The sequence below is a fragment of the Myotis myotis genome, unplaced genomic scaffold (genome assembly GCF_014108235.1).
Source record: "Myotis myotis isolate mMyoMyo1 unplaced genomic scaffold, mMyoMyo1.p scaffold_m19_p_7, whole genome shotgun sequence".
Classification (NCBI taxonomy): domain Eukaryota; kingdom Metazoa; phylum Chordata; class Mammalia; order Chiroptera; family Vespertilionidae; genus Myotis; species Myotis myotis.
In genome coordinates this window covers 40,226,868-40,251,416 of record NW_023416379.1, presented here as the reverse complement: position 1 = coordinate 40,251,416, position 24,549 = coordinate 40,226,868, and the positions used below count along the sequence as shown (strand labels likewise).

Genomic DNA, 24,549 nt, shown 5'->3' with positions numbered 1-24,549 from the left:
AAATATTTTGGCTTAAAATAGCCTCTTCCCACCTCAAATATCCAACTTTTTGCCTATTCCCTTACTCCATCCTGGTTGACTCACCAGGACTTGCATGGTATATGTGGCCTAAGAGCAGAGCTGGATTCTGAAAGGGAAGTGAGGTCCTCTTGAACATCTGCAGGCGAGACTGTTTGAACAGCAGGCCGACCTTCAGTATGACTACATTGTTTTTCTGTCCATTGTGGCGCTGACTCAGCATCAGTTAGTAAGCCCTCTCAAGAAGGCTGGATTTCTCTTGTTTAATTATCATCTTGGAGCTTTCTGAGAACTCTTAGGAATTGTTCATTCCGTTTTAGACATCTGCCAACTAAAAGTCCTGTTTCCTCTTGGTGCTAGCGTCCCCTCTGGCACAGTGTGCAACAACACGTCACCAGGCTGTAAGCAGAGAGTGTGTTACTTATGTCCCCTAGTGGGAATTTAATTATTCTGTACTACAGAGGTTGTGGAAGGGTTTTAGACACAAAAAAACATTTCCTGGCACATAATCTTGGCTTCCCACCCCCTCTCCCTAACTCCCCCCCAAAAATTCTAGAAAAGCATCCTGAAAAGGAGAAAAGAAATTTTAAAGATAAACAGACAATATTTTTATGATTGAGTTGGGATTTTGTTTTGCTTGGTTTTGTTTCTTCCTGTAAACAAATACTCAGATGTCCACTTCATTGTATGACTAAGTTGGTATTATTATGTTGAGACTGGGTGTGTGTACGTGGGTGTGTGTGTGTGTGTGTGTGTGTGTGTGTGTGTTTTGAGACGTGGGTGTGTAGGCACACGTGTATTTAAAATAAAGAAAAGACATTGCAGCCAAAGGTGGAAGGAGAGATGGTTTTAAAAACAACCACCTCTATGAGGCAAGCAGGAAAAGTGGGAGACTGTGTCAGTGATCTACACAGTAATTGCAAAGGGGGGTGCCTGCTGTAAACGGACTCTATGCATCATTGTTTCTCTGAATTAGAGGATTCCTTGCTGAAGGCACAAGGCCATCGAAGGAAGTAAAGCATCTGGTTTGTTTTGTAATGAGAAGCAGGAATGCAAGGTCTACGCTCTTAATAATAAACAAACAGGACATTGTATGCCATCATCACAGGATGTCCTTCCTTCAACTAAGGACTGAGTGGGGCTGGAGGAAAAGCCGGGCTCCGAATGAACGACAGGGCTTCCAGCGAGCCCCACTAATTACTGCCTCTGTCTGCCCTCCACTTGGAATGACCTGTACAACATTCCCTTTAACTGGGAAACGATTAATACACTACATGCTTACACACTTCTCAGAAGTCTGGCTGTGGGTTTGGGGGGGAGAGAAAAGGCAAAAACACGTTAATCTGTAGGATGATGACTTTTTCCTATTTCCCTATTTACTAAATAGTTGAAAAGGGGAAGTTAGCTCTGCCAAATTTGAATGCATTTTAGTTAACAGGAGAAATGGAAGCTTACAGGTGTGTGTGTGTGTGTGTGTGTGTGTGTGTGTGTGTGTGTGTGTGTGTGATGTATTTCATAGGTAAAAGCTTGAGGACTAGACAGCAACCTTTTATTAAATTAGATTAAAAAAATAATTTCACTTGCTCTTTCCAAATAAATTTCGTGTAATCTGTAACTGGATTTGAGCCGAGGAACTACAAAATTTTTAGGTAATTTTTAGGTTTCCCTTCATTTAAGAAGCGTGCGTGCCCCCCCCCCCCCCCCCCCCCGCTCCCCTTCCCCGCCCCCGAAAAAGCCTCAGCAGGAAGGAGGGCGGTCTGGAATATTTAGAATACAATAACAGCCCGAGTCAGCGCTGAGGGTAAGTGCCTTCAAAGGGAAGAAGGATGAATGTTGAAATCACAGGCGAACCGAGGAAGCTGAGCCGCGGAGGCTCTGGATGGGGGAAAGCGCGGGGCTGGGCCAGGCTGCGCTGGTGCAGGTGAGGCCACGCCCCCACTTCAGGCGCTGGTGTTGAGTCAATCAGACAAATGGGAAATCTGCAGCTGGGAGGGGAGAGCCGCCGCGCGGTTAGCGCAGACTGAAAGTGCCGCCGCGACACTCGGGCCTCAGTGCTCGCGGAGGAGGGCAGCGCGCAGCACCTGTCCGCCGCCCAGAGCCGGGACGCGGCGCCCGGCGGCCGTGATCGCGAGGGACCCGCCGCGGTGCGCGTCCGTCTCCAGCCCGCGCCGCGAGGGGACGCGGAGGAAATGTGGACTGTGTAGAGATGAGCGACACCGATCTCCGATGTTGGATATTTGCTTGGAAAAACGTGTGGGTACGACCTCGGTAAGGAACTTGGATCTTCTCTGTGAATCTGAAATTGATCTGAAAACTTTTTTTTTTTTTTTTTTTGCTCTCGTCGCAGTAGAAACCAGAAAGGCTCCTGCTTGAAGGCACTTAGAACTGTCAAACATTTATAAGGCTTTTTCCTTATGAATCATTAACCCTTTCAGTTCTAGGCGTCATTGTCAAGTCACTGAAATTGCAGTACTGGCTTCTGCCCGGTCCCTTCCAACAAAGTAACGATTCCGGGTGGGCTTACTTTTTTAAGTTTTGTTTTATTTTTAACACATATTCGGCATCATGACTGTGCATGTTGCAACTCCGTAAAAGTAAGCAAGAGTGCTTAGATCGTAACTGGAGGGAAAGACAACTTTGCATCTGGCTTTTCTTTAAAAAAAAAAAAAAAAAAAGCATCATGTTTAAGGAGACAGAAGAATGTGGAAGCCACCCTGAAGGACTTACCGGTGTTATGTGTACATTCTAAGGGGCACGGGCTCTTACGCATGTTCTTACTTTTTATCAAGCATGTGTATATGGGAAAACAGCGCAGAAGTAGTCTACCTTCTCTCTCTCTCTCTCTCTCTCTCTCTCTCTCTCTCTGGAAAATACTATCTGCGGGTGAGGAGACACTTCCACATTTTTAAGTGGAAGCAGAGCGAGTGCTCTGAGTCTCCTCTATTTATTATAACTTTAGTTACAGTAAACTGTAGCACATCAGTGACTTCTGGGAATTTGTACACTTTCAGATTTAAATGGAAAGTGCTATTTGTAGCTGAGGGCTCCTGAAGGAATTCTCTCCCGGGAATTCTATTGAACAGTTTTATGTTTTGTTTTTGCTTTTCCACTTGGCGTGGGATGCCCACAAGTCTAAAGGCACTGTGGGGCGTTTGAACCCCTCGCCCATCTTCCCTCCTCTTTCCTGTGGTCCAAACAATTTCTGAAAAGCTGCACCTCGGTGATGCTGGCAGGATGCAATCCTTTCCAGACTCCAGAGGATAAAAGAGATCCCTCAGCAGAGGGGGGCAGGGGGGCAGTTGTTTTGAAAGTTGTTTTGCATTGGGAGCTGGTGGGAAAGTTCAGTCTTCCCCATTTGGAAAAGGCAGGCTGGGTTCCGCTCCTGCAACACACGCGCTTTCCATTTTTAGCTTCATTCACAGGCAGACAGAGCGCCTTCCTCTTCCTCTCCTTGTTTGTGACAGTCTTCTGAGGCAGCTTTTCCACAGCGCCCAGGGTCTGGCAGCCATGACCCCAGGCGTTCTGGGACACAGGACTGAGCGCCCACAACATTTTTCTGCCGTGAGAGGTAAAGCCAGGGATTGTTCAGAGGTGGTTGTTTTTTTTTGTTTTTTTTATCCCCCCCAATGAAGTTGCCACACTTTTTTTTTTTTTAACTTTGAGAAGCATTCTAAAACCCTGCTTCTTTAAGGCAGTCTTCTTTATACTGCCTTTTGGCTCTTACTCAACTGTACCAAGCACTCCGCATCTGCTTTTAAAGTCTTCAGACTACTGTATTAGTCATAGCCTCCCGGAGGAGCCACAGGACAATGGGGATTAAAGGCCTTGCCCTTCTCTTCCAGGCTGCCCCGAAGTGTGACTCCAGCGCTGTGAGGTTTCAAGGGTTGGCAGAGGGGACCGAGGGGACCATGAAAATGGACATGGAGGACGCGGACATGACTCTGTGGACAGAGGCTGCGTTTGAAGAGAATTGTACATACATCGTGAATGATCAGCCCTGGGATTCTGGAGCCGACGGAGGGACTTCAGTTCAGGCAGAGGCATCCTTACCCAGGAATCTGCTTTTCAAATACACCACAAACAGCAAAGAGGTGAGTTGATGCTTTATTGCTGAAGAAGATTGGCATCTGATGCCAAGTCTCCCTAGGGGCTCTGGAGGCCTCCTCTATCTGTGAGGATCTCTAAGTGCCTGGAAGTAATTGATCACTCACTCCACTTCTTTCATTGCTTTCTCTTTCCCTAAGTCAGTCCTGGCTCACTTCCTCCAGCCCTCCACTGTTCCATACTAATTAGTAAACAGTTAAACCTTTTGGCAACTTGACATGTCTTGGCAAAGCTCAGCTGCAGCGTGGGGTTTGTCAGGGAGCTGCGGGCCACTCTGGGCTCAACGGGCCCCGGTCCCCCAAGGTGCACAACAGCTTTTGAGGGAGAAAACTTTTTCTAAGAAAAAAACTTGGCCGTGTTTCTTTTGTCTCCTTTGGATCATTAGATGGCTTTATTCTTTTTAACGAGCCAGCTTTATTGGCTGGGTTTCTAAAATTATTCTCAAAACCCGGAGGTGTTTATGAACTGGAGGGATGGCATAAACCGGGATGAGGGTCACGTAAAAGTGTCCTCTGTGCGGATGACTTCAGCGCTCACCACTGTGGCTCCGAGGCGGCCCTTGGCTCTGGCTGCCTCGACCCGCCAGGCCGATTCCTTACTGGCCTCTGAAGTGGGTACACTCTTTGTTGTTTCAAAGGGGCTGAAAACCCCAACTTGGAATGAGCAAAGGATTTGTGGGTACCCTTTTATATGACGATTACAGCGAGGCGTGATGTGTAGCTGTGAATTAACTTGCAGAACCACCTCTTGTTTTGAGCGTTGGGCTAGCGCAGTTGCTCTCAATACTGGGCTGAGTGGAAGGAATCGACAGCTCAACAGACTTCCCACCACCAGCATGACCTCAAGCCACTGTTAGTTCTGTGATGGCCTCCACAGAGCAGTGAAAAGGGGATCCTTTGCTGTAGGAATCCGCAGTTCAGTATTGGGACTCTTCATGGTAGCCATCGCCGGTCCCCCTCTTCCTTCTCTAAGGAACAGCCGTGGAAGGATCCAGGGAGCCAGTTTGGGAAATACTTTGTCTCTTTCCTGTTTGTGCCCGAGTTCCCTGTTTTTGGTGAGGGGGAGACACAGCTGTCTGAAATTAAATAGAGCAACTCTGCTTTTGAGTTTCATCATAAAGCAAGCTTTTTCTTTTCCCTGCTGGGAGAGCAGAGGCCGGTTTTATAAAAAACAAAATTTAAATGGTAGCAGTACGTGAACATTCCTAAAAATGTAACCCCAGAGATCTGCCTTAATTATACCTCTTTCTACAGGAAACACTGTTCTCAATAGAAAGTCTCTTACTATGTGGCCCCGGGAATCAATGTAGGACTTGTTTGGGTATTTAAGGTTTGGCTGTGGCTTTAAAAGCGCAGTGTGTCCCCCCCCCCCCCCCATATCATATTTGACCAAATGTTGGTCTGTTCCCGGGTTCATTTGTGCTGTATTGCCCTGTCCACCCATTGGGACTGAAAGAAATTTCTATTCTGTGGGTGATCTTTGCCGTTTAATTCTACAGTGTTCTTATCCTCAGTTCAGCGCTCAGCTGAAGTTTTTCATTTTCCATCACTTGACTTAAAAATCATAGCTACATTTAGTCATGCCCTTCGACCATGTAGTCCAAGGTTCGAAAAGATAGCCACTTACCCAAAGTGGATAGTTAGAGCCAGAGCCGAGACTTGGAGAGAGCAAAGTTCTGACTTCCCCAGCCAGTGCTCTAGTGCTCTTTGATTATGCTACACTGGCCCCTCTTGGTGTCACTGTGGCTTTATTTTTAGTCTGAACATATTTCAGACCAATCCTTTATTCAGCTGATTTGGCTCTTTTTCTTTTCTCCTCTGAACATTTAACTCCCTACTTCAGTATGTTCACACACACACACACACACACACACACACACACACAAACAGAAAAAGGAAAAATGCTGTGCCTGTATTCCTAAAGAGGGTCCTTCAACACTAACCTAATAAGAGATCAGGGCTCTCTTATTCTATTTTCCCGTATTTTATGTAACTGAAACACTTGACTAAAATTGTACATCTTCAGTTCCTAATCTTAAAAGCAACCAGGAAACCAACTTAAATGCAATACTGTCTGAAGCTTACTCTGGAATTTGTACCTGTTTTTCTGTTTCTCCCTTTTTGAACTTTGGGGAAGGACAGCTCCCTTAAGGTGGTGAAGGAGGACTGTGGGATTGGGCCATTGAGGACGTGCTTGCTGCAAACCAGTTCTCAAACAGACCTTTAGGACTGATGAACTATTTACACTGTCATTATTCAGTTAGTCCTTTCAGTCCCACAAGCTGTGGAAATAGGCAAAAAAAAGCCTTTCTACATGTAGTTTTTATCTGACTGATTTTACCGATTTAACTTGCCCTTCTTTAAATGTTTTCATTTAAGTAGCAGAAGATACCACATTATGTACTGTTGTGCTGACATACTTGGGGATTTTTTTTTTTAGCAAGACCATTTTTCATTATGAATTTGTGCTATGTGTCAGCACCTTTTTTTTTTTCTTTTGGTTTAAAAACAAAACATACAAACCGTGTTTCTGATCTTGACCCTCATTTTTAGAGTTGGTTTAGAATCATTTTGTATCTTTAATGAGGCTGTTCTTACTTCCTATTTCCAGAACTCAAACCAAATATAGACGTAGTATTCAAAACTGTTTAAACTTTTTTAACTGGTGGGTTATTCTTTTAGGGGGATTTTCCCCTTGTCCTCCTGAAATAATTTTCTATGAATATTTGAATACAGAAAGGTCCATTTAAACATTTATATTTTAGAAGTGGTAGCCTGTGCTGAAATCGTTCGTGTTCTAGAAGCGCTGTGCCTCCGAGTCTGACCTCCCAGAGCCATGTGGTGACAAACATCCCTGTGGACGATGGGGACTCCCTCAGTGTCCACTTGGCTTGAAGTCCTTTATTCACTCGGGCCATCTGTAAAGAGTGTCTTGCCATAACGTGCAATTCTCTTTTCTTCCTACTGCCTTTTATTTGGGAGACATGTACTGAGGCATTACCACCTCTCCTTTAATACAAAGATAATTAAGGAGGAAACCTTCTAAAAACATCTCCATTTGCTCCACCCCTTTTTTAAAAAAATGAGGTGCATTACCGGCTGAAGTCGTGGTCCACAACAGTTCTAGTCATCTCATTGCAGATAATCCTTATAATTGTAATCGAATGAGGCATTTTATGGGGGTGGGGGTGAGGAAGGGGAGAGATAGCTAGTAATTAAAATGATCTTAATGGCATCTGGGCTGAGGATGCTCACAGCACATTTAGACCTGAATGCTGTTTCTGGTTAAAACCCGCTACTGTGTGTGTGTGTATACACCCCCTAAAGGAGGAATTGCTTTAAACAACAAACAAAGAACTCACATTCTCCTTGCTATCAGATTTTTATTTCTCCCCCACCCCCACCCCATCCATCCTAACTTGTGAAATCTTCCTTTTGTCTAGTAGTCACCGACCTGAGTGTTCTGTGACTGGGGCCACTGACAGAGATGCATCTGCTCATGTGGCAGAGGGGTCGGCTCCTCACATAACCCATGACATTGAAGAGCTTCTGGGGGCAAGAAGTGTTGAGGCCAGCATGGTCTCGCTGATAGGTTTATGGAAGGCCAACAGCAGCCTGTCCCCAGCAGGAATTCTTTAGGACCCTGGTCAGTTCCAGTGACGTTTCCTTCCTGAGCGAGGTGAACACATTCTTAGTCTTCTTAGCACTGCAAGGGTTAGGGCACACACCAGGCTCCTCTGTGTCTTGTGCTTGCTCCAAGGATGGAATGCTGTTGGCTAAGCTTCACGTCTGGCTACATCTTTCCAGGGCGGGAGGCAGACTGTGACCTAGTCTTCCACTTCCCGTTTAAGAAAAACCTTCAGTTCCTATTCCCCTTCCTAGTTACCTGGCTGAGTACTGTAATCTTGGAGTTGCAGCTGTTACGTCCTCTTTGAATAATGTCTCAGACATGGATTTGAAGGTTTTTATTGTGCATTAGAGTATGGGACTGAGCACGGATATAGATGGCATATTAGTTACACAATTCCTTCCCACCTAAAAATTCTGTGATCTTGTGTCTCTATTTATCTACATACATGAGTTTATTTGTATCCTACAGTTTTGTGTGTTATACGTAATTAAAATATTAAGACTCTGCCCCACTTGTAAAGTTAATCTAATATCGAGGTTCTTTTATTTGTTTGGGGCTTAGGGATTTCCATAGATCTCTCTTCTACCACACACCTTCCTCTGTCTAGTTGTTCTCCTGTCTTGCCTGCTGTATGGCATTGGTAAAGTTACAGATGGGAAGAGTTACCCCTAATAGTGCCTTATAGCTTCCCCAGTGATTCGCCCATATTGCTCCAATAGGTATTGGGTGGCTTGTATCTTCCTTAAATTTCTAGGTGGCCTTTGTCCATAAGAACATGATGGGTTTTCTTAATGTGAGATTGGTATCTGAAAACCAAGAGGCCCGGGGTTAAAAAGAATGGCAATTCGGAAGAAAAACCCTGACCTCAATGCAAGGCTCCTTGTTGGTAATCACGCTCTGACTCCTAAGACACTGTCTGCGAGAGACTATAATTTAAAACAAAGTTGATGAACCAGTTGAGTACCTTTCTTGAAATTACTGCTTTAAAGTGGATATGTTGAAAATATCAGCTGCTAATTATTGGCTCACCAACAAATGACATTATTTGTTTTTCCTGTTTGTCATTTTAATATTATGGAACAATCACTCAAACATGAATGCCAAATGGTTTGCGTGTCATAGAAATCAATTCCATGAATTTTTCCAATTAATTAGGTCCTATGATGTATTATAAACAATGAGCCTCTGAATAAGTAAGTCCACTTAAGCTTTAGTGTATGTTTTTATCTCAAGACTGTTCTGAGGTCCTCCTGTCTCCAGTAGTTGCACTGCCAACAAATACCAATAATGACGAACTGTGATTGAAAGGGCAGATGGATGTAAATGAAGGCAGAGGAAGAGGATGAAATGAACATCTGCTTTTTTCACCTGTCTGCCAGAAATTCATAAATGACCAAAAATAACATTCTAGCTGACCAACCTTGTTTCAACTTGTGTTAGGGGTAGAAAATTTTTTTCTGTCTTTCCAGTCTGTGTATGTTCCATTGGCTTATATATTGAATAATAAAAATATTAAAAATAATAAATAAATAAAATTCAAATAAATTTTAAAATTATTGGCTGATAAGAAATGTATATAAAAAGAAGTGTGCCTACTCTATATGCATTTAAACAGAGGTTTGAACTCTTAATGCAATTTAATGAAGTGTCAGTGCATATCATAACCAAAATCTTAGATTTCTTTGTGAACATTTATTGATTTACATATTCCGGCCTCCATTTCAGTTACACAATTAAGCAGGAACCACCAGGGATAATAAAAACTAGAAACAAATACTGTCTTTTACCTCCCATCTTGGTCCATTTCAGTATGGCATTTAGTAACTAACTTGTAGGCTTTTTTTTTTGGATGGGAAGAAAATAAAAATGGGAAAGTGAGTGTATAAAAACCAAAACAAAACTATAATTGCAAAATGTAATTATAAAGAACTACTTACAGAGGAGTTTTGTCAATAGTGATGAATTGCTTCCTGATTCGTGGTTGGTGACTTTTTTTTTCACCCCCTTAAAGAAATTTATGATCAAGGAGGAACTGGCATAGTTAACATGTTTCTTTAGTAAAACCCTACAAAGTCAGAATGTGTGATCCATCCAGTCTGAGAAGGTCACTTCCTCTGATCTTAGAACCCGAGGCTCTCAGAACCCACAACTCTCCTCAGTATAAATTTCATTTCAAAGGAGGACTTTGACCACTGTTGAGTAGAAGATGCTAGAAAAGAACAAAAGTTACTTTGAAAGATCTTTCTTATAAAGAGAACTTACAAGCTACGAAGGAAAAAAATAAAAAAGCAACACCCTCATCTGGGTTGAAAAAAAAATAGAATGTGTTTGGTTTCTGGTTCCTCAGGCCTTTGTGGAACAACCAAAGAGCATTATTTTGGTTTCTGAGGTTAAAACTACTTTATTCCCCTCAAGCACACTGTGTTTATGGTTTGAAGGAGAGGAGAAATAAGAAACTAGGAGCGGGCTGAATTGGCCTAACCTTGACCATCTAATTCTGTGTTATCTGATTCCGGTTCTAAAGCAGAATGGCTACCTCTCTGTTCTTCTAATATAAAAAATAAAAGACCCTCAGTCACTGGAGAATAAGTGGTTCTCAACCTTCCTAATGCCACGACCCTTTAATACAGTTCCTCATGTTGTGACCCCAACCATAAAATTATTTTCGTTGCTACTTCATAACTAATTTTGCTACTGTTATGAATCGTAATGTAAATATCTGATATGCAGGATGTATTTTCATTGTTCGCGACCCACAGGTTGAGAACTGCTGCAACTATTTTAATGCTTGGTTGAATATTTGTTTATGATCTGGGAGTTTAAAAATGGTCTCCCCCCCCCACCCACAAAAAAAGGTCTTCCCGTAAGGTGAAGCACGTTATTAATTATATAGGCGCCATATCATAATTTTGTCATTGTTGGTTGCATTTACCACTTGACATCTCATAAAAATAAAAAGATTGATTAATATATTGCAGTCAAAGTAATTGTTTCATATGCTTTACCTCCTTTAGGTTATTGGAGTAGTAAGTAAAGAATATATACCAAAGGGAACAAGATTTGGACCTCTAATAGGTGAAATCTACACCAACGATACAGTTCCCAAGAATGCCAACAGGAAATATTTTTGGCGGGTAAGTATGGAAAATTTTTCCAGATTCATTAAGAAAAAGTAGAGCTAGAATTGCTGGGTCACTTCCTTTTTCAACTTGTACTGGGCCTCACCACAAGTATTCAGGTCCCCATGGACATAGTGAATCCTAAGCAAGTGTGATGAAACTGGCTAAACGTTTGGCCCTAGAAACACAACAGTTATAGGTGATTAGGATGGAGATATGGACTATATGTGAATCTTAATTTTTGCAATTCATTGAGCTATGTGAAGAAAGGAAACAGTTTGTTACTTGCTTTAAGGGTAGGCTCATTTGCATTTCTCTGCAAGGAAGTAGTAATGAGTCACCAAGTCTTAGATTTCACCTCTTCTTGATTTCTTGCTGAGTTAACTTTAATTGAGTGGAAGAATAATTATAAATGAATAATCTTGAAAAAAATGCCATTCAGGAAGGCTAGTCATAGAAGATAGCACTAGGGGAATGGAGATGGACCTCAGGACTAGTCCTGTTTAAATTCATCTGCACCAGCCTGGCCGTCATGGCTCAGTGGTTGAGTGTTGACCTATGAACAAGGAGGTCATGGTTCGATTCCCGGTCAGGGCACATGCCCGGATTGTGGGCTTGATCCCCAGTGGGGAGTGTGCAGGAGGCAGTCAATCAATGATTCTCTCTCATCATTGGTGTTTCTATCTCACTCTCACTCTCCCTTCCTCTCCTCTCTCTGAAATTAATAAAAACACATTAAATTTGTCTGCATCATAAAACTATTGGATTTGCCAGTAGGTAGATTACGTCCATAGCTTTGGGGAAATGCTTACAATCATGCAAGATGATAAACTTTCTTATAACATCCAGTCCAGAAGTCTAGCCAATACAATTTCCTTTGGAATATCAGGGTTAGAAAGGACCTCAGAGGTGGACTAATTAGATGAAATCCTTGAGTAAAAGACTCTGAATTAGGAGTGAACAAGAAAAAATTGGGCTGCTTTTCATCTTCCCATAGCTCTCTGCAGGATATTTCATTTCCTCAATTAGAAAATAAAGATATTCTTACAAAATTTAAAAGCAAATTTTTATACATACTTGCATAAGAAGCACACAACAATTGGGGAATCATTGTTTGAATTATTTTCAGAAACAGCTGCATGGTAACAATAAAAATTGGATTACTCTTAGTTTGGCCAGTATTTATCTAGAACACTTCTACCTTTTAGACAAGTATCTTGATAAAACACTTATTTGGGGATCATTCAGAAGCTGTTCCTAACAAACAAGATTTTTTTCAAAAGCCTGGAAGTTTTGTGTTTTTAGAAATCTAGTATTCTATTTTCCAAGCAGATGAGAGCTCTGAGAGTTGTGTGCTCACCATTTTTATTTAATAACTTTCTCAGGCTTAAAATGCATGAGTTACAATGGGAAAAATCTTAGTGCATTATTGCCTTTATTGCCAATAAAATCTTTTCAGAAGTGAAACATAGAGGTGTATAATTCTGCATTCGTAGGTCTGAATGAAGAGAAGCTGGCATAAGTCTCATTAACGCCTGGTCATTTTGACAAAAGCAAGAAACACCTAAGAACCTCCTATCACTCTCCCAGTTCCCTGGTTCATTCACGATTCACTCTAAGTAACTAAAATGCTGTCCTTGGGAGGATTTATTTGAATCAGTCTTTCACATACAATGGATGTTGTAGGAGATGACTCCCCACATGTTGTTAAAAGCATCCTGATTTTGCTGGCAGGAATATGGACATCTGTTTGAGGAAAGAAAAAAAGTTTCATGCAAATGACACAGTCAAAGAGAAGAGAAGGGATGTGCAAGTTGAGAAACCAGTGACATTTCTTGTAACTGTACTATGAGTCAGCACTTTTTAATCTTCTTGATAATGTATGGAAATGTAGTGAGGTGACAGGGAGCAGTGTTCACTTGACGTATGCATATTTTCGCGTGTGTGTGTTTGTGTGTGACTTCATGGCATCAGTAATTCTTTTTTAAATGAGGATACAGTAAATTGTAATCTGTGGAAGGCTAACTGGAATCAACATACCCGTAGCTTTAGAAAGCAGTTTCCGCCCAACGAAGAGTGCAAGAGCGATGGAACCCCATGTTCCTGGAAGTTTGCACATCAGAGTAAACAAACTTGAAAACCCCTCTTGATAGCAGAATTCACCCAGCCTTGTTCCATTTTCTCTTAACAACACACACCGCAAACGCTCTCACAAGCTGCTTTGATGAAGCCACATGTATTTCCCCCTTCACAATTTACAGGAAGTTACTCTTAAAAGAAAGTGATTCTGGTGTTTACTGCCCGTGTTAAAGGGACAGAGTTCCTTTTTATCTCTGATAACGTTTGAGCGAAATATAGAATCAATTTACAGACTCACATAGTATGTGACTGAGAACAAAGCAGTAACCTGCTCTCCGGTCCGAGCCGTGGCCCACTGCTTGGAGACTACAAGTCGCAGATGACCAGGTATTGATTGTAGCTGTGTAAGGAAATGTCTTAGGTCTGAAAGAAAGGGGTGGTACAGGTTAAAAAGAGGGAGAGAGAGCAGCTTTCTGTGGAAGGGTAAGGAGTTTCATGATGGAGCAGTTTCAGTAAGGATGTATATTTTGATTTTTCCTGTTCTTACCTCTGCCTTTTCCCCCCGAGTGGCCTGTGTGCATCTGTTAAACAGAAGTAGTGTTACTACGAGGCAAACTTTGAAATCTGCTTTATGCGTTGCCTTTAAAGAACGACATGGTGTCTTCCTGTTCTTTTCCCAAAAGCACACGCCTATGGCTCTGTGAGTGGCATTTCAGCCAACCTCCTCACAGATAAGAGGGTTCCCTCTCCCCTCCTTTGGCAAGGCTGAACATGTTTATCAAGAGGAAAAGTGACTCCTTGGGAGACTGTCAGATTCTGGCTCCTGTCCCAGCCTTCACTTTGTTATGCCAGGTGAAGTTCACCTTTGCCCCACCCAGTGCTTCCACAAAAAGGCAAGGTTCCAAGTATTTATATGAACAAGTGTTACTTCTGGACTCCGAGGCTTGGGGGTGGAGGATGTTTGCATAGTTTAAGCCTTGGGCGGGGGTGTAGGAAATGGCAAGTACAGAGGCCATAGAAAAAGTGGAGAGACTCGGTTTGACGTACTCAGTCGGCTTGTCTTCTACGCAGTGACTCAAAGCATTAAAAGTCAGCATAATCGGAACTGCAGTTTGTAGCATCACCCATTTGTCATTCGCTGCTGTGGCAAAAGTAGGACTCGGCTGTTTTCATTCATCTGAGGCAGCTCCTTAAATGTTGTGTTTCACCCCTTTGTTATTTTCCCCCCATACGTGAAAAGACGATAAAACCGAGATGGAAAAGGTAACTGACAGTGTGCCTTACCTGTTTCTGCCCTTATTTCTGCTGTTTCAAGACGACTCGGGCCAAACTGACTTGCTTCTTTTTCTAGCTAGGCGATAGGGGACCAGGAGTCACACAGGTGCTTGCTGTGTTGATTCTTAAGAGGTGCCGGGGGCTGACTCTCCAACCCGTCTGTCTTCTCTTTCGGACAGATCTATTCCGGAGGGGAGCTTCACCACTTCATCGATGGCTTTAACGAGGAGAAAAGCAACTGGATGCGCTACGTGAACCCGGCGCACTCTGCCCAAGAGCAAAACCTGGCTGCGTGCCAGAATGGGATGAACATCTACTTCTACACCATTAAGCCCATTCCTGCCGACCAGGAGCTGCTTGTGTGGTATTGTCGGGACTTCGCAGAAAGGCTGCACTACCCTTATCCTGGAGAGCTGACAGTGGTGAATCTCAGTAAGTGGATTACAGAACAAAAAAAATGTTAAATGCCAGTCCTGTCAGTCCTGCCCCTCTGAGCTAATAACATGTTGTTTAATTATATGGCTTCATCGGTTGGGCCAAGTAGGTGGCGTACACCAGGCCCTCAGAAGGAGGGGAGGGATGAATTTTAGTGCCTATTTCCTATTATAAAACTTGATCATTTAAAAAAATATTAAGAGCTACTTTGAGTCTTTAATTCAGAAAGTCACAAGAAGAAATATATGTCCAATTCTAATCTATCCGAAAGGGGGCAGGGAGGAGTTAGATAGAGATTGGTTCTGACAGGCTGACTTGGCAGGGAAAAGGCACGCCCCCCCGCCCCTTGTTTGTGGTAAATTGTTCGTGCTTAAAATATGCATTGAAATCTTGTAGAGATGCCCATTTGGTTATTAAGTTATGGTCTGATGTGGAACATAGGAGATTGATTCTAGAAAAACTCGCAGCTGTAATTTTTCAAATATTCTAAATGAATAACAGGTTTTATATTTTAGCTTCCTTTTATCTGATCACCTGATCAGTATTAAAGTAGCCACTTATCACTTTATCGTAACAAATTCTCAATTCCTTAGATTTATAAGCCTTTACTTTTTTATTTGGTGGGAGTTGCTGTCCTTCCCTCTCTGCAAAGGTCTACTTCATTTTAGTCCTCCTCAGGTGACCTCTATGAATGATTTAAGAATTACCATAACATTCCAACCTGTTGTAACTATGCGTGTGTGTTCTCAGTTACACTGCTACATAATAAAGCAGTTTCTTAAGTTAAGTTTAAATTTTTAAAGTAAAATTTTAGACCTTTGGTTTAAAAGTTTTAACATCTAAATGCTGAAATTTTTGTAACTTGACATCATTTCAAACTTAAGGGGGAGTTGCAAGAATAGAACAAAGAATTCCCAGATACACTTTACCCAGATTCATCAATCATTGATATGGTTTCCCTTTTGCTTTATATGAAGGCTAAATTGTTTTAGTTCACACTTTCATCTTTGAGACTTTTGGAATAATATTAATATTAGCATAAATTAGAATTTTTTACTTCAGTTCTAGGACCAACTTATCCTAGTCAGGTATAATCCAACTCTGTAGCTATTTAGTGCTCATCCACAGAGTCTACTTCATCTCCGTATGATCTCAAGACTATTTATAGTTTGCTGAAAAACGGGGAATATAAAAGATTATGGATCTCCTCCCCACAGGCTTGTGTCTGTGGCCCATTGATACACACGTGTCCACGCACACACACAATGCACCTTGAGCTTCATGAAGAAGTCTTAGAATGTTTGGAAATAAACTGGCTTCCAACATAAGCATGATGGGTATAATCAGGTCCTAGGCGAAGGTGGCCATTCTTTTCCCTCATTTCTCTTCACTGCTCCCAAGAATCGCTGTCCTGTCCCAGAGCCAAGCATCTAAGGAGATACTCAGCTTTTTCACCATCTGTACGTGCCAGGCCTAGTACTCAGGGCCTGGTGGTAAAAGACAACGTATGTTCCAGCAGGGCATCTCATGGGAAGATAGGCAGTCTCCTCCTAACTTTCTCAGCACAACAAGTCACTTCTTCTTGGGGGTCTCCTTACAGTCCTTGGGCTAAATTACTCATGGGTTCAGAGAAATACTTTGATTTCTTCTATTTAAACAGTGACTCCATTTGAGGTGATGCATCCCAGGGTTTTTGTACCAACCAGTGATTTTGCATACCTCCCTCACTCTCTGCCAGTCAAAGAAAGGTTTTTAAGGTCTTGCATTTTTATCCCCCACTGAAAAGTTTTGGACAGTATTTTAAGACTCGGGCATACCCTTTGTGTTCTGAAGCAACATTCTTGTGTACTGTGAAATGACACCTTTCTTCCCTCAAATATCCCTTATTGTTTATGCAGAATTTTTTCCTAAATGATGGTCTAACATTCCCAAGTTCCCTTTTATTGTCCAGTATTCATAGTAGAGAATGAGAGGTAACAATACTAGTCACATTAAGCCAAGACTCGTACTGCCGATTGTGAAACCAGTTGTCTTAGGCGTGGTAACTGATGATTGAGACTCTGATCAGGAAAATTTCCACTATTTCATCAGGCCTAACAGGTAGACTGTGTCTGCAAGTGAGTTGTGTTGGGTTTCCATGCTTCAAGCATAAAAAAGGTCCATGCCAGAATCCCCATGAGGGCTGTAAATGGCAGTGATGGCTCAACCGGTAGAATGTTGAGAAGAGATTTGATGCAAACTGAGGTCAAGAAAAATAAGTATTCAGAAATCACAAATTGGCATTTTTAAAAAAACAAACAAAATAAAAGGAGTTGGAACTATTAAGTTTAACTCCTACCCCTCCCAAGTTTTTTTGGTATTTTTTTCTATCTATCTTACTAACCCATCTAGAAAACAGTTGACCAAATTATAGACTTCTAAATGTTCATCTGCTTTCTCAGTTTCAGTTGAAAACAGACTTTGTTTTGCCTATTGCAGAACTTCTAGGTTCTTTCTTGTAGTCTTGGGGGTTCTTATTATAGATCGAAAATGTGAGTCGGCATAATTAAGCCATTCAGAGCCTTCAGAAGCAGTTCACTCTTGAAATGACTCTGTACGCCTACAGCCATGTAAGATTTAAGAACAAAAACAGATCTTGATTTTCCTTTTCATGTTAACTCAAGCTGCTGCTGAGTGGGAGATTCAGAAATGACACCAGCTCCCCTGATTACTCAGCTGCTAAGGATGATTTTAAAAATGTGCCTTCTGTGGATGGCATGATGTCCACCTCACAACTCCTCAGGAGGGGCTACCCTGCCCTCTGGATATTGTTTTGGAGTAAGACATAAATTTGTTTTTAGAAAGGCATGAGAGATAGCAAACATTTATTGCGGATTTACTATATGCCGGACACTGTGTTAAATATTTTACCTAGAAAATGATGAATTACGACTTTCTTGTTTGTTGGCCAAATCATTAGCTTCTTTCAATTCAGTAAACGAATTGTTGAAGCGCTTAGTAAGAACACCTAACTAAATAGGAAGAACAAGGCTATGGTTGGACTAAACGTTTTGCTTTCGCTTTAATTTATTGAATTTTAGAATTGAGGGAGTATTGAAGCCGCCGGAAAAAGGAAGAGACTTAGATGTAATTTGCCACGTAAAAATGGCAGAAAATGATGATGGTGAAGTGTCTGTATTTCATTTTATTCGGATGGCGTTTTTTGTTAACGTGGGCCTAGGGGATGCCTCTGAGTCGCTCTTTCTCAGCCTGCCTAACATTCCTTCCTGTGGCTGAGAGATAGATGTCTCGCCTATCAGTTTTCCCACTCCGTTGTCTATCTTCCTTTACCATTTAGGCTTTAAAAAACAAAAGTGACAATTTGAACTTCCTGCCTGCTGGGCCTCACTGAAAGATCGATATTGGCCTGATAAGGGGCTATTTATTTTGGGTTAGTGGCTTCAGAAATCCCTCTCTCTCAACAAGCTTTCCATCACTGCCCCCATCAGCATCTTCCCCGATAGTGTCTTGGCTGTGTTTACTCTGGGGCCGCTGGCTCACCCGGAGTAACTGATAACAGCCAGCCGCAGATAACATTCTCCGAGGGGCTCTCACGCGGGAATCGAATCCCTCCAGCCTGTCAACCTAGAGAATGGATTTGAAGAGCTCAGAATCTGGAGTTCCACAGAGCTCATTTCTAGACCTATCGGGTGTCAAGCCTGGAGTTCCTTCTCAGTTAAATCAAACAGGGACCTTTTTTTTTTTTTTTTTTTTAAAGATGATGAATGATACTTTACGGAGGCCTCAGCCTGATCCCCACCAGCTCTCCTGCCTCTCGTGGTGATGCCTTCAGTCTGCTGCCACTGCTGCGGCAGGTGTTCACGCTGGAGTGAGTGGCTGCCCTCCAAGAACCTGAGCTCCAGCTCAGCAGCATATGTTTTACTTTTGCTTTCCAAGGCAGGCCGAGCAGGGAATTTTTGGTTTCCCTGCTCCGACGGGTGCTTTCCTGAAGGCACCGTCTGTGCTGTGTGTTTGGAGGCAGGGCTGGCGAGGGCCTGGGGAGTCTGGAAGTGTCCTCCTCGTGGCTGCTGTCCCTAAATAGTATATTTACCGAGTCATAGTGTGCCAGCTTTGGGAATAAATGCTTTCATCTTGGCTGCCTGTTTTCTTTGGTGCTCGAAGTAATTGGACTGGCTCGGGAAGTGCCTGTTGTGGTTTGGCAGGAGCACTGTGTCGTGCCTTGTGATTCCAGGGGACAGCGTGGCTGGGAGCCTGGGTAGACCAGACAGAGCCGTGGTGAAATTCTTGTGTCAGCAAATCGAGGGGAAGGGGTGGCATCTGTGTTTCTAATCTGTCTATTTGGCACCGACAGTTTTGAACAGGGTTTTATCAAATTCGTATTAAATAAGAACGAAGGTGAAAATTGATGACTGCTTATTACTTGAAATGAGTCTTAATCTTTCACATCTAGTTCGCAGGGTGTGCTGACTTTCTCAGAATGGCATTTATTAACCTACGACATCCCCCACCCCAGTATTTTTCCACCCCATTTTAATGGGAGCTCTCCGGTTCTAGCCTGCACAGCACTTTTCCATCATAAGGGGGTGTTTTTTGTCAGTGGAAACAAAGTAACCTAAAGGGTGCTGTTCGCTCCATCCACCGATGCTGCCAGTGCCCACGGTGCTGAGGAGGAAATGGAGCGGCGCTTCGAGGGGCCGGGCCCTCTAGAATGAGAGGCGCCGAGAAACCAGGTGTCTCGCGCGTGGCCAGCTGGTGCTCAGGTTTTCTCAGGGAGAGAGCCACCTGGGCAATTTCACTTCAGTTCTCTGTACCCCTCTGAGTAATCGTCCCTTCTTCTCTGTTTCAGCACAAGCACAGAGCCATCCAAAGCAGCAGAGCACTGAGAAAAATGACCTTTGCCCAAGGAACGCCCCAAAGAGAGAGTACAGCGTGAAAGAAATCCTAAAATTGGACTCCAGCCCCTCCAAAAAAAAGGACTTCTACCGTTCGAACATTTCACCCCTCACTTCAGAAAAGGACACGGACGACTTCAGGAAGAATGGGAGCCCCGAAATGCCCTTCTACCCCCGGGTCGTGTACCCGATCCGGGCCCCTCTCCCGGAAGACTTTTTGAAAGCTTCCCTGGCTTATGGGATGGAGAGGCCAACGTACATCCCTCACTCCCCCATCCCGTCCTCCACGACGCCCAGTCCCTCAGCAAGAAGCAGCCCGGACCAAAGCCTCAAAAGCTCCAGTCCTCACAGCAGCCCAGGGAACACCATGTCGCCTCTGGCTCCGGGGCCTCAAGATCACCGGGACTCCTACTCCTACTTGAAGGCGCCCTACGGCTCTGAAGGTCTGGGTGCTTACCCTGGATACACGCCTCCCCACCACCTCCCGCCAGCCTTCATCCCCTCCTACAACGCCCACTACCCCAGGTTCCTCTTGCCCCCCTACGGCATGAATTGTAATGGCCTGAGCACCATGGGCAGCATCAATGGCATCAGCAACTTCGGCCTCTTCCCCAGGCTGTACCCCGTCTACAGTAACCTCCTCGGTGGGGGCAGCCTGCCTCACCCCATGCTCAACCCGCCCACTCTGCCCAGCTCGCTGCCCTCGGAAGGAGCTCGGAGGTTGCTGCAGCCGGAACATCCCGGAGAGGTGCTGGTCCCAACGCCCCGCAGTGCCTTCTCCCTCACCGGGGCCGCCGCCAGCATGAAGGACAAGGTGTGCAGCCCCACCAGCGGGTCGCCCACTGCGGGCACAGCTGCCACGGCGGAACACGTGGTGCAGCCCAAAGCTACCTCAGCAGCGATGGCAGCAGCCCCCAGCAGTGACGAGGCCATGAATCTCATAAAAAATAAAAGGAACATGACTGGCTACAAGACACTCCCCTACCCCCTCAAGAAGCAGAATGGCAAGATTAAGTATGAATGCAATGTCTGCTCCAAGACTTTTGGCCAGCTCTCAAACCTGAAGGTAGGCCTCCCAGCAGAGCAGTCTGCCTGTCTGCTAGTGTCTGTACCTGTGTTAGGCATGTTTGTATTTAGCTCGCTTTCCACAGCTTATCAATTTTCATTTTCAATAGCGTGAGACCCGGGTCGGGAATCGTTGAGGTGGGTTTGACTTTGCTCTTGGCGCTTCTGGCCTGTGTGGCTTTGGGCAAGTGGCTTCCCCTCTCCCAAGTTTCTTCTGAATGACGAAAACACGGGGTTTGCGCTAGAAGATCAGCTGAAAGTCCCTGCTGGCCTGTAGCTTCTGTTCCTTTAGCACAAACAAAACAAAGCCTCCTGAAAGCCTCGGGCTTTATCTGCTCTGTATAAGACTTCATCGCAATGCTTTTCTGAAGATCTCTGCATCATATATGCCGGGTCCTCCGGGCCACTGCGAGCCGAGCTAACACATGTGGCTTCTTCCCAGGTCCACCTCCGAGTGCACAGTGGAGAACGGCCTTTCAAATGTCAGACTTGCAACAAAGGCTTTACTCAGCTCGCCCACCTGCAGAAACACTACCTGGTCCACACGGGAGAAAAGCCACATGAATGCCAGGTGGGCAGTCTTTGGGGGGTAGCACTTTTGACCTTTGTAGGAAATATCTGAGGAGTTGCCCTCCCCAGGCCATGCAGCCCATAGGTTAGCCAACGCAAGAACTCGGCCTTGGCACGGGCTGGCAGCCCTGGTGCAAGGTAGATGATGACACAGCCAGCTCCCAGTGGGTGGAAAATGGTAGGGGAAATAAACACCACCTCATGTGCAGTGTGGCCACATCGCCCTGTTTGCTTAATGCCACAGGGAGGCTTCTCCCCTCCCGGGCTGCTGGGCATCATCTGTAAGCTTGCCCCTCCCACTGGCAACTCTTAATCTTTTCTGGTCTTCCCCTCTCCCCACACTGCAGGTTTGCCACAAGCGGTTCAGCAGCACCAGCAATCTCAAGACCCACCTGCGACTCCACTCCGGAGAGAAACCTTACCAATGCAAGGTGTGCCCCGCCAAGTTCACCCAGTTCGTGCACCTGAAACTCCACAAGCGCCTACACACCCGGGAGCGGCCCCACAAGTGCGCCCATTGCCACAAGAGCTACATCCATCTCTGCAGCCTCAAGGTCCACCTGAAGGGGAACTGTCCTCTGGCCCCAACCACAGGGCTGCCTTTGGAGGACCTGACTCGAATCAACGAAGAGATTGAGAAGTTTGACATCAGTGACAATGCCGACCGGCTCGAGGACATGGAGGACAACATCGATGTGACCTCCTCTGTGGTGGAGAAGGAAATCCTGGCCGTGGTCAGGAAGGAGAAAGAAGATACTGGCCTGAAAGTGTCTTTGCAAAGAAACCTGGGGAATGGACTCCTCTCAGGGTGTAACCTCTATGAGTCATCAGACCTGTCCCTCATGAAGTTGCCTCCCAGCAACCCACTACCTCTGGGACCTGTCAAGGTCAAACAAGAAACAGTCGAACCAGTGGATCCTTAAGATTTTCAGGAAACAGAAAGTGTCTTATTTTGTTTCTTATCTTACGACGTGGCGAGTCAGGGTGCCTGTAGCAGATTCCTTGTACATAGACCCAGGGCCACAAAGCTCTCCCTCACCTGTCTGGAATTGAAGAAGGAGCTCCAGAGTTACTGAAATCTCAGGGCATAAATGAGCAAAGACAATATATTATACATATTATATATACTTATTTACCCCCATATATATATATATTTGAACCTGTGTATTTTGAATATTTTGTGTGAATATGTTTGCATAGCCTTCCCATTGCTAAGAATATTGCCTAGCCATAATTATTTTTTCAATGATATTAATCCTTCATAATTTATTATACAATTTACCATTTAAAAAGCAATAATTAAAAAACGTTTACAATGACTGGAAAAATTCCTTGTAATTTGAGTATAGATGTTATATATGTTTGTCTTGTGGCCATTCTTTGTTAAACAATCTCTGCACATCTGTTAAAGTACCTAAGATTTAGTAATCAAATACATGACTTCAGTCAACCTCCTTCTGTAATAATGGTTTGAAAATGAGGTTTTGGTATTGCCAAAAATAGACAGTTGATGTGTTAATTCATAGGATCATGTCATTTGAACAGCATTGCATAACTTGGGGGTATGTGTGCAGAATTACCCGGTAATAACTTCCAGTAGAATAAACAAGAAAAGGAATCTTGTATGTTTCTGTAGATAGTGCATTTATTTCCCCCCTAGCCACAGAGTTACTAGAAAGGTGACAACCTGTCTCCCTCTCCAAAAAGCAGGGTCACCGCACCCCCAGAGTCATGTGACCATTCAGAGTGGCCCCATGACTTTTGCATTCCCACCTTATTATCTGAAAATGTGAAGACAAAATGCCATGTTTAAAACCACTGCGAAGCATTTCCAAAGCACAGATGGTTTTGTGTGTGTGAGGTTTAGGGGCTTGAGTCTGGGTGATGTTTTTGTTGTTGGGTTTTTGTTTTATTTGTCATGTTAAAATTGCACAAATATGGTGCTCCACCAGGAAGGATTTGAGGTAGATAGGCTCAGGCCACACTTAAAAAAAAACAAAAAAAAAAAACAACCAAAAACGGGTATTCTCGTTGTCTTAGGGTCAAAGCGGGTAATGAGCATTCCTATCCCCAACACATCAATTGTATTCTTTCTGTAAAACTCCGATTTTCCTCAGTATTTGTGTTTTTACATTTTATGGTTAATTTAATTGAAGATGAAAGGGCATTGCAAAGTTGTTCAACAACAATTACCTCATTGAGTGTGTCCAGTCGTGTAGGAAATGATGGCTTATCTAATGATTTGCTACTCCAGACGAAACTAAGTGTGCTCCGGAAAGATAGGACAAGGCCATTCTATCTCTTACTCTGCTTAGCCCAAAGATTACATGTCGGCATTCAAGGTGTAGCAAAGAATGATGTATATTTATAAATCTATTTATACCACTATACCATGTATATATAATATATTTATAACCACTTAAATTGTGAGCCAAACCATGTAAAAGAACCTATTTTTCCTAAGGGCAAGAAAAGACCAAAAAACAAACAGACAAAAAAAACCCCTTTCTGAGACTTTCTTTAGCCCTCAATGACCTCACAATCATATTGATGAGCTTGGGCACCCCTCACTATTTGTAAAAGACCCTAAAGCCTTGGTACAAAGGTGGGGACTGCATCATAACCAGGGGAAAAGAGATTGCTTTTTTAATATTAAGGACAATCTAAGATGGCTTTATTTTTGTTTTGCCACATTATGATTATGTGGTCATACCCAATTATGGAAATAAAAATTCCATTATTACTCCTTTACTATTGCAATTTTTTCTCTCTTCCTCTCCCTCCTTCCTAAATAGCTGGTGTATCACTCGTCAATGCGGTTTATATATGTATATGCAGCATTTTGTTCATGGCAACTAATGCCAACTTGCAGAAGAGAACAACAAATATAGGGTAATCCAGGGAAACCCACGAGCCTTAGTGATCTGTTCCCATAAGGAGTGAAACCGGCAGTTTATTATGTATCAGTATTTGACAAACGCTGTCCTTAACTACAGGTAAACCAAAGCATCACACTGACATCGACACCAAATGCTTTCTATTCCCAACCACTCATCTGTCCTCTCCCGCTTCTGTGCTTGCTTACATGGGGGAGTTTTTACCAAGACCTGCGCAGTGGCTGAGACTTCCTGCTTCTCTGTAGTGTCTGACTTTCCCTCCACGGCCTCTTACATGTGAATGTTGAGCCCACAATCAGCAGTGGTTCTATTTTTTTCCCCCTCAAAGTCAAAACTGACCAAAGTTACTGGCTTTTTACTTTGCTAGGACAACAAACTATCTTATGTTTACTTACTGGTTTACATTGTTATTTATGTGCAAGTTGTCAAAATGTAAATTAAATATAAATGTTCATGCTCTACCAA

The 24,549-nt window shown here is 43.6% G+C and overlaps 1 protein-coding gene across 2 annotated transcripts; it reads left to right on the top strand.

The window, feature by feature from the left end:
- Nucleotides 1-1,981: 1,981 nt before the first annotated feature.
- On the top strand, nucleotides 1,982-24,549 carry PRDM1 (PR/SET domain 1). Of its 2 annotated transcripts, XM_036317131.1 has the most exons (7): nucleotides 1,982-2,286; nucleotides 3,861-4,109; nucleotides 10,767-10,886; nucleotides 14,405-14,657; nucleotides 19,507-20,618; nucleotides 21,060-21,188; nucleotides 21,535-24,549. In XM_036317131.1, the coding sequence occupies exons 1-7, from the start codon at nucleotides 2,245-2,247 to the stop codon at nucleotides 22,108-22,110; spliced, it is 2,481 nt and encodes an 826-aa protein (XP_036173024.1). In that variant the 5' UTR covers nucleotides 1,982-2,244; the 3' UTR covers nucleotides 22,111-24,549. The 2 variants fall into 2 exon arrangements, with proteins under 2 accessions (XP_036173024.1, XP_036173026.1); XM_036317133.1 differs by lacking the exon at nucleotides 21,060-21,188 and having other exon boundaries at nucleotides 1,984-2,286.

Excerpts from the sequence above, each read along its gene's own strand:
- PRDM1 (XM_036317131.1), top strand. The coding sequence starts at position 2,245 with ATGTTGGATATTTGCTTGGAAAAACGTGTGGGTACGACCTCG. Across the intron at positions 20,619-21,059 it reads GCCAGCTCTCAAACCTGAAG|GTCCACCTCCGAGTGCACAG; the intron begins GTAGGCCTCCCA and ends GCTTCTTCCCAG. Across the intron at positions 21,189-21,534 it reads AAAAGCCACATGAATGCCAG|GTTTGCCACAAGCGGTTCAG; the intron begins GTGGGCAGTCTT and ends CCCACACTGCAG.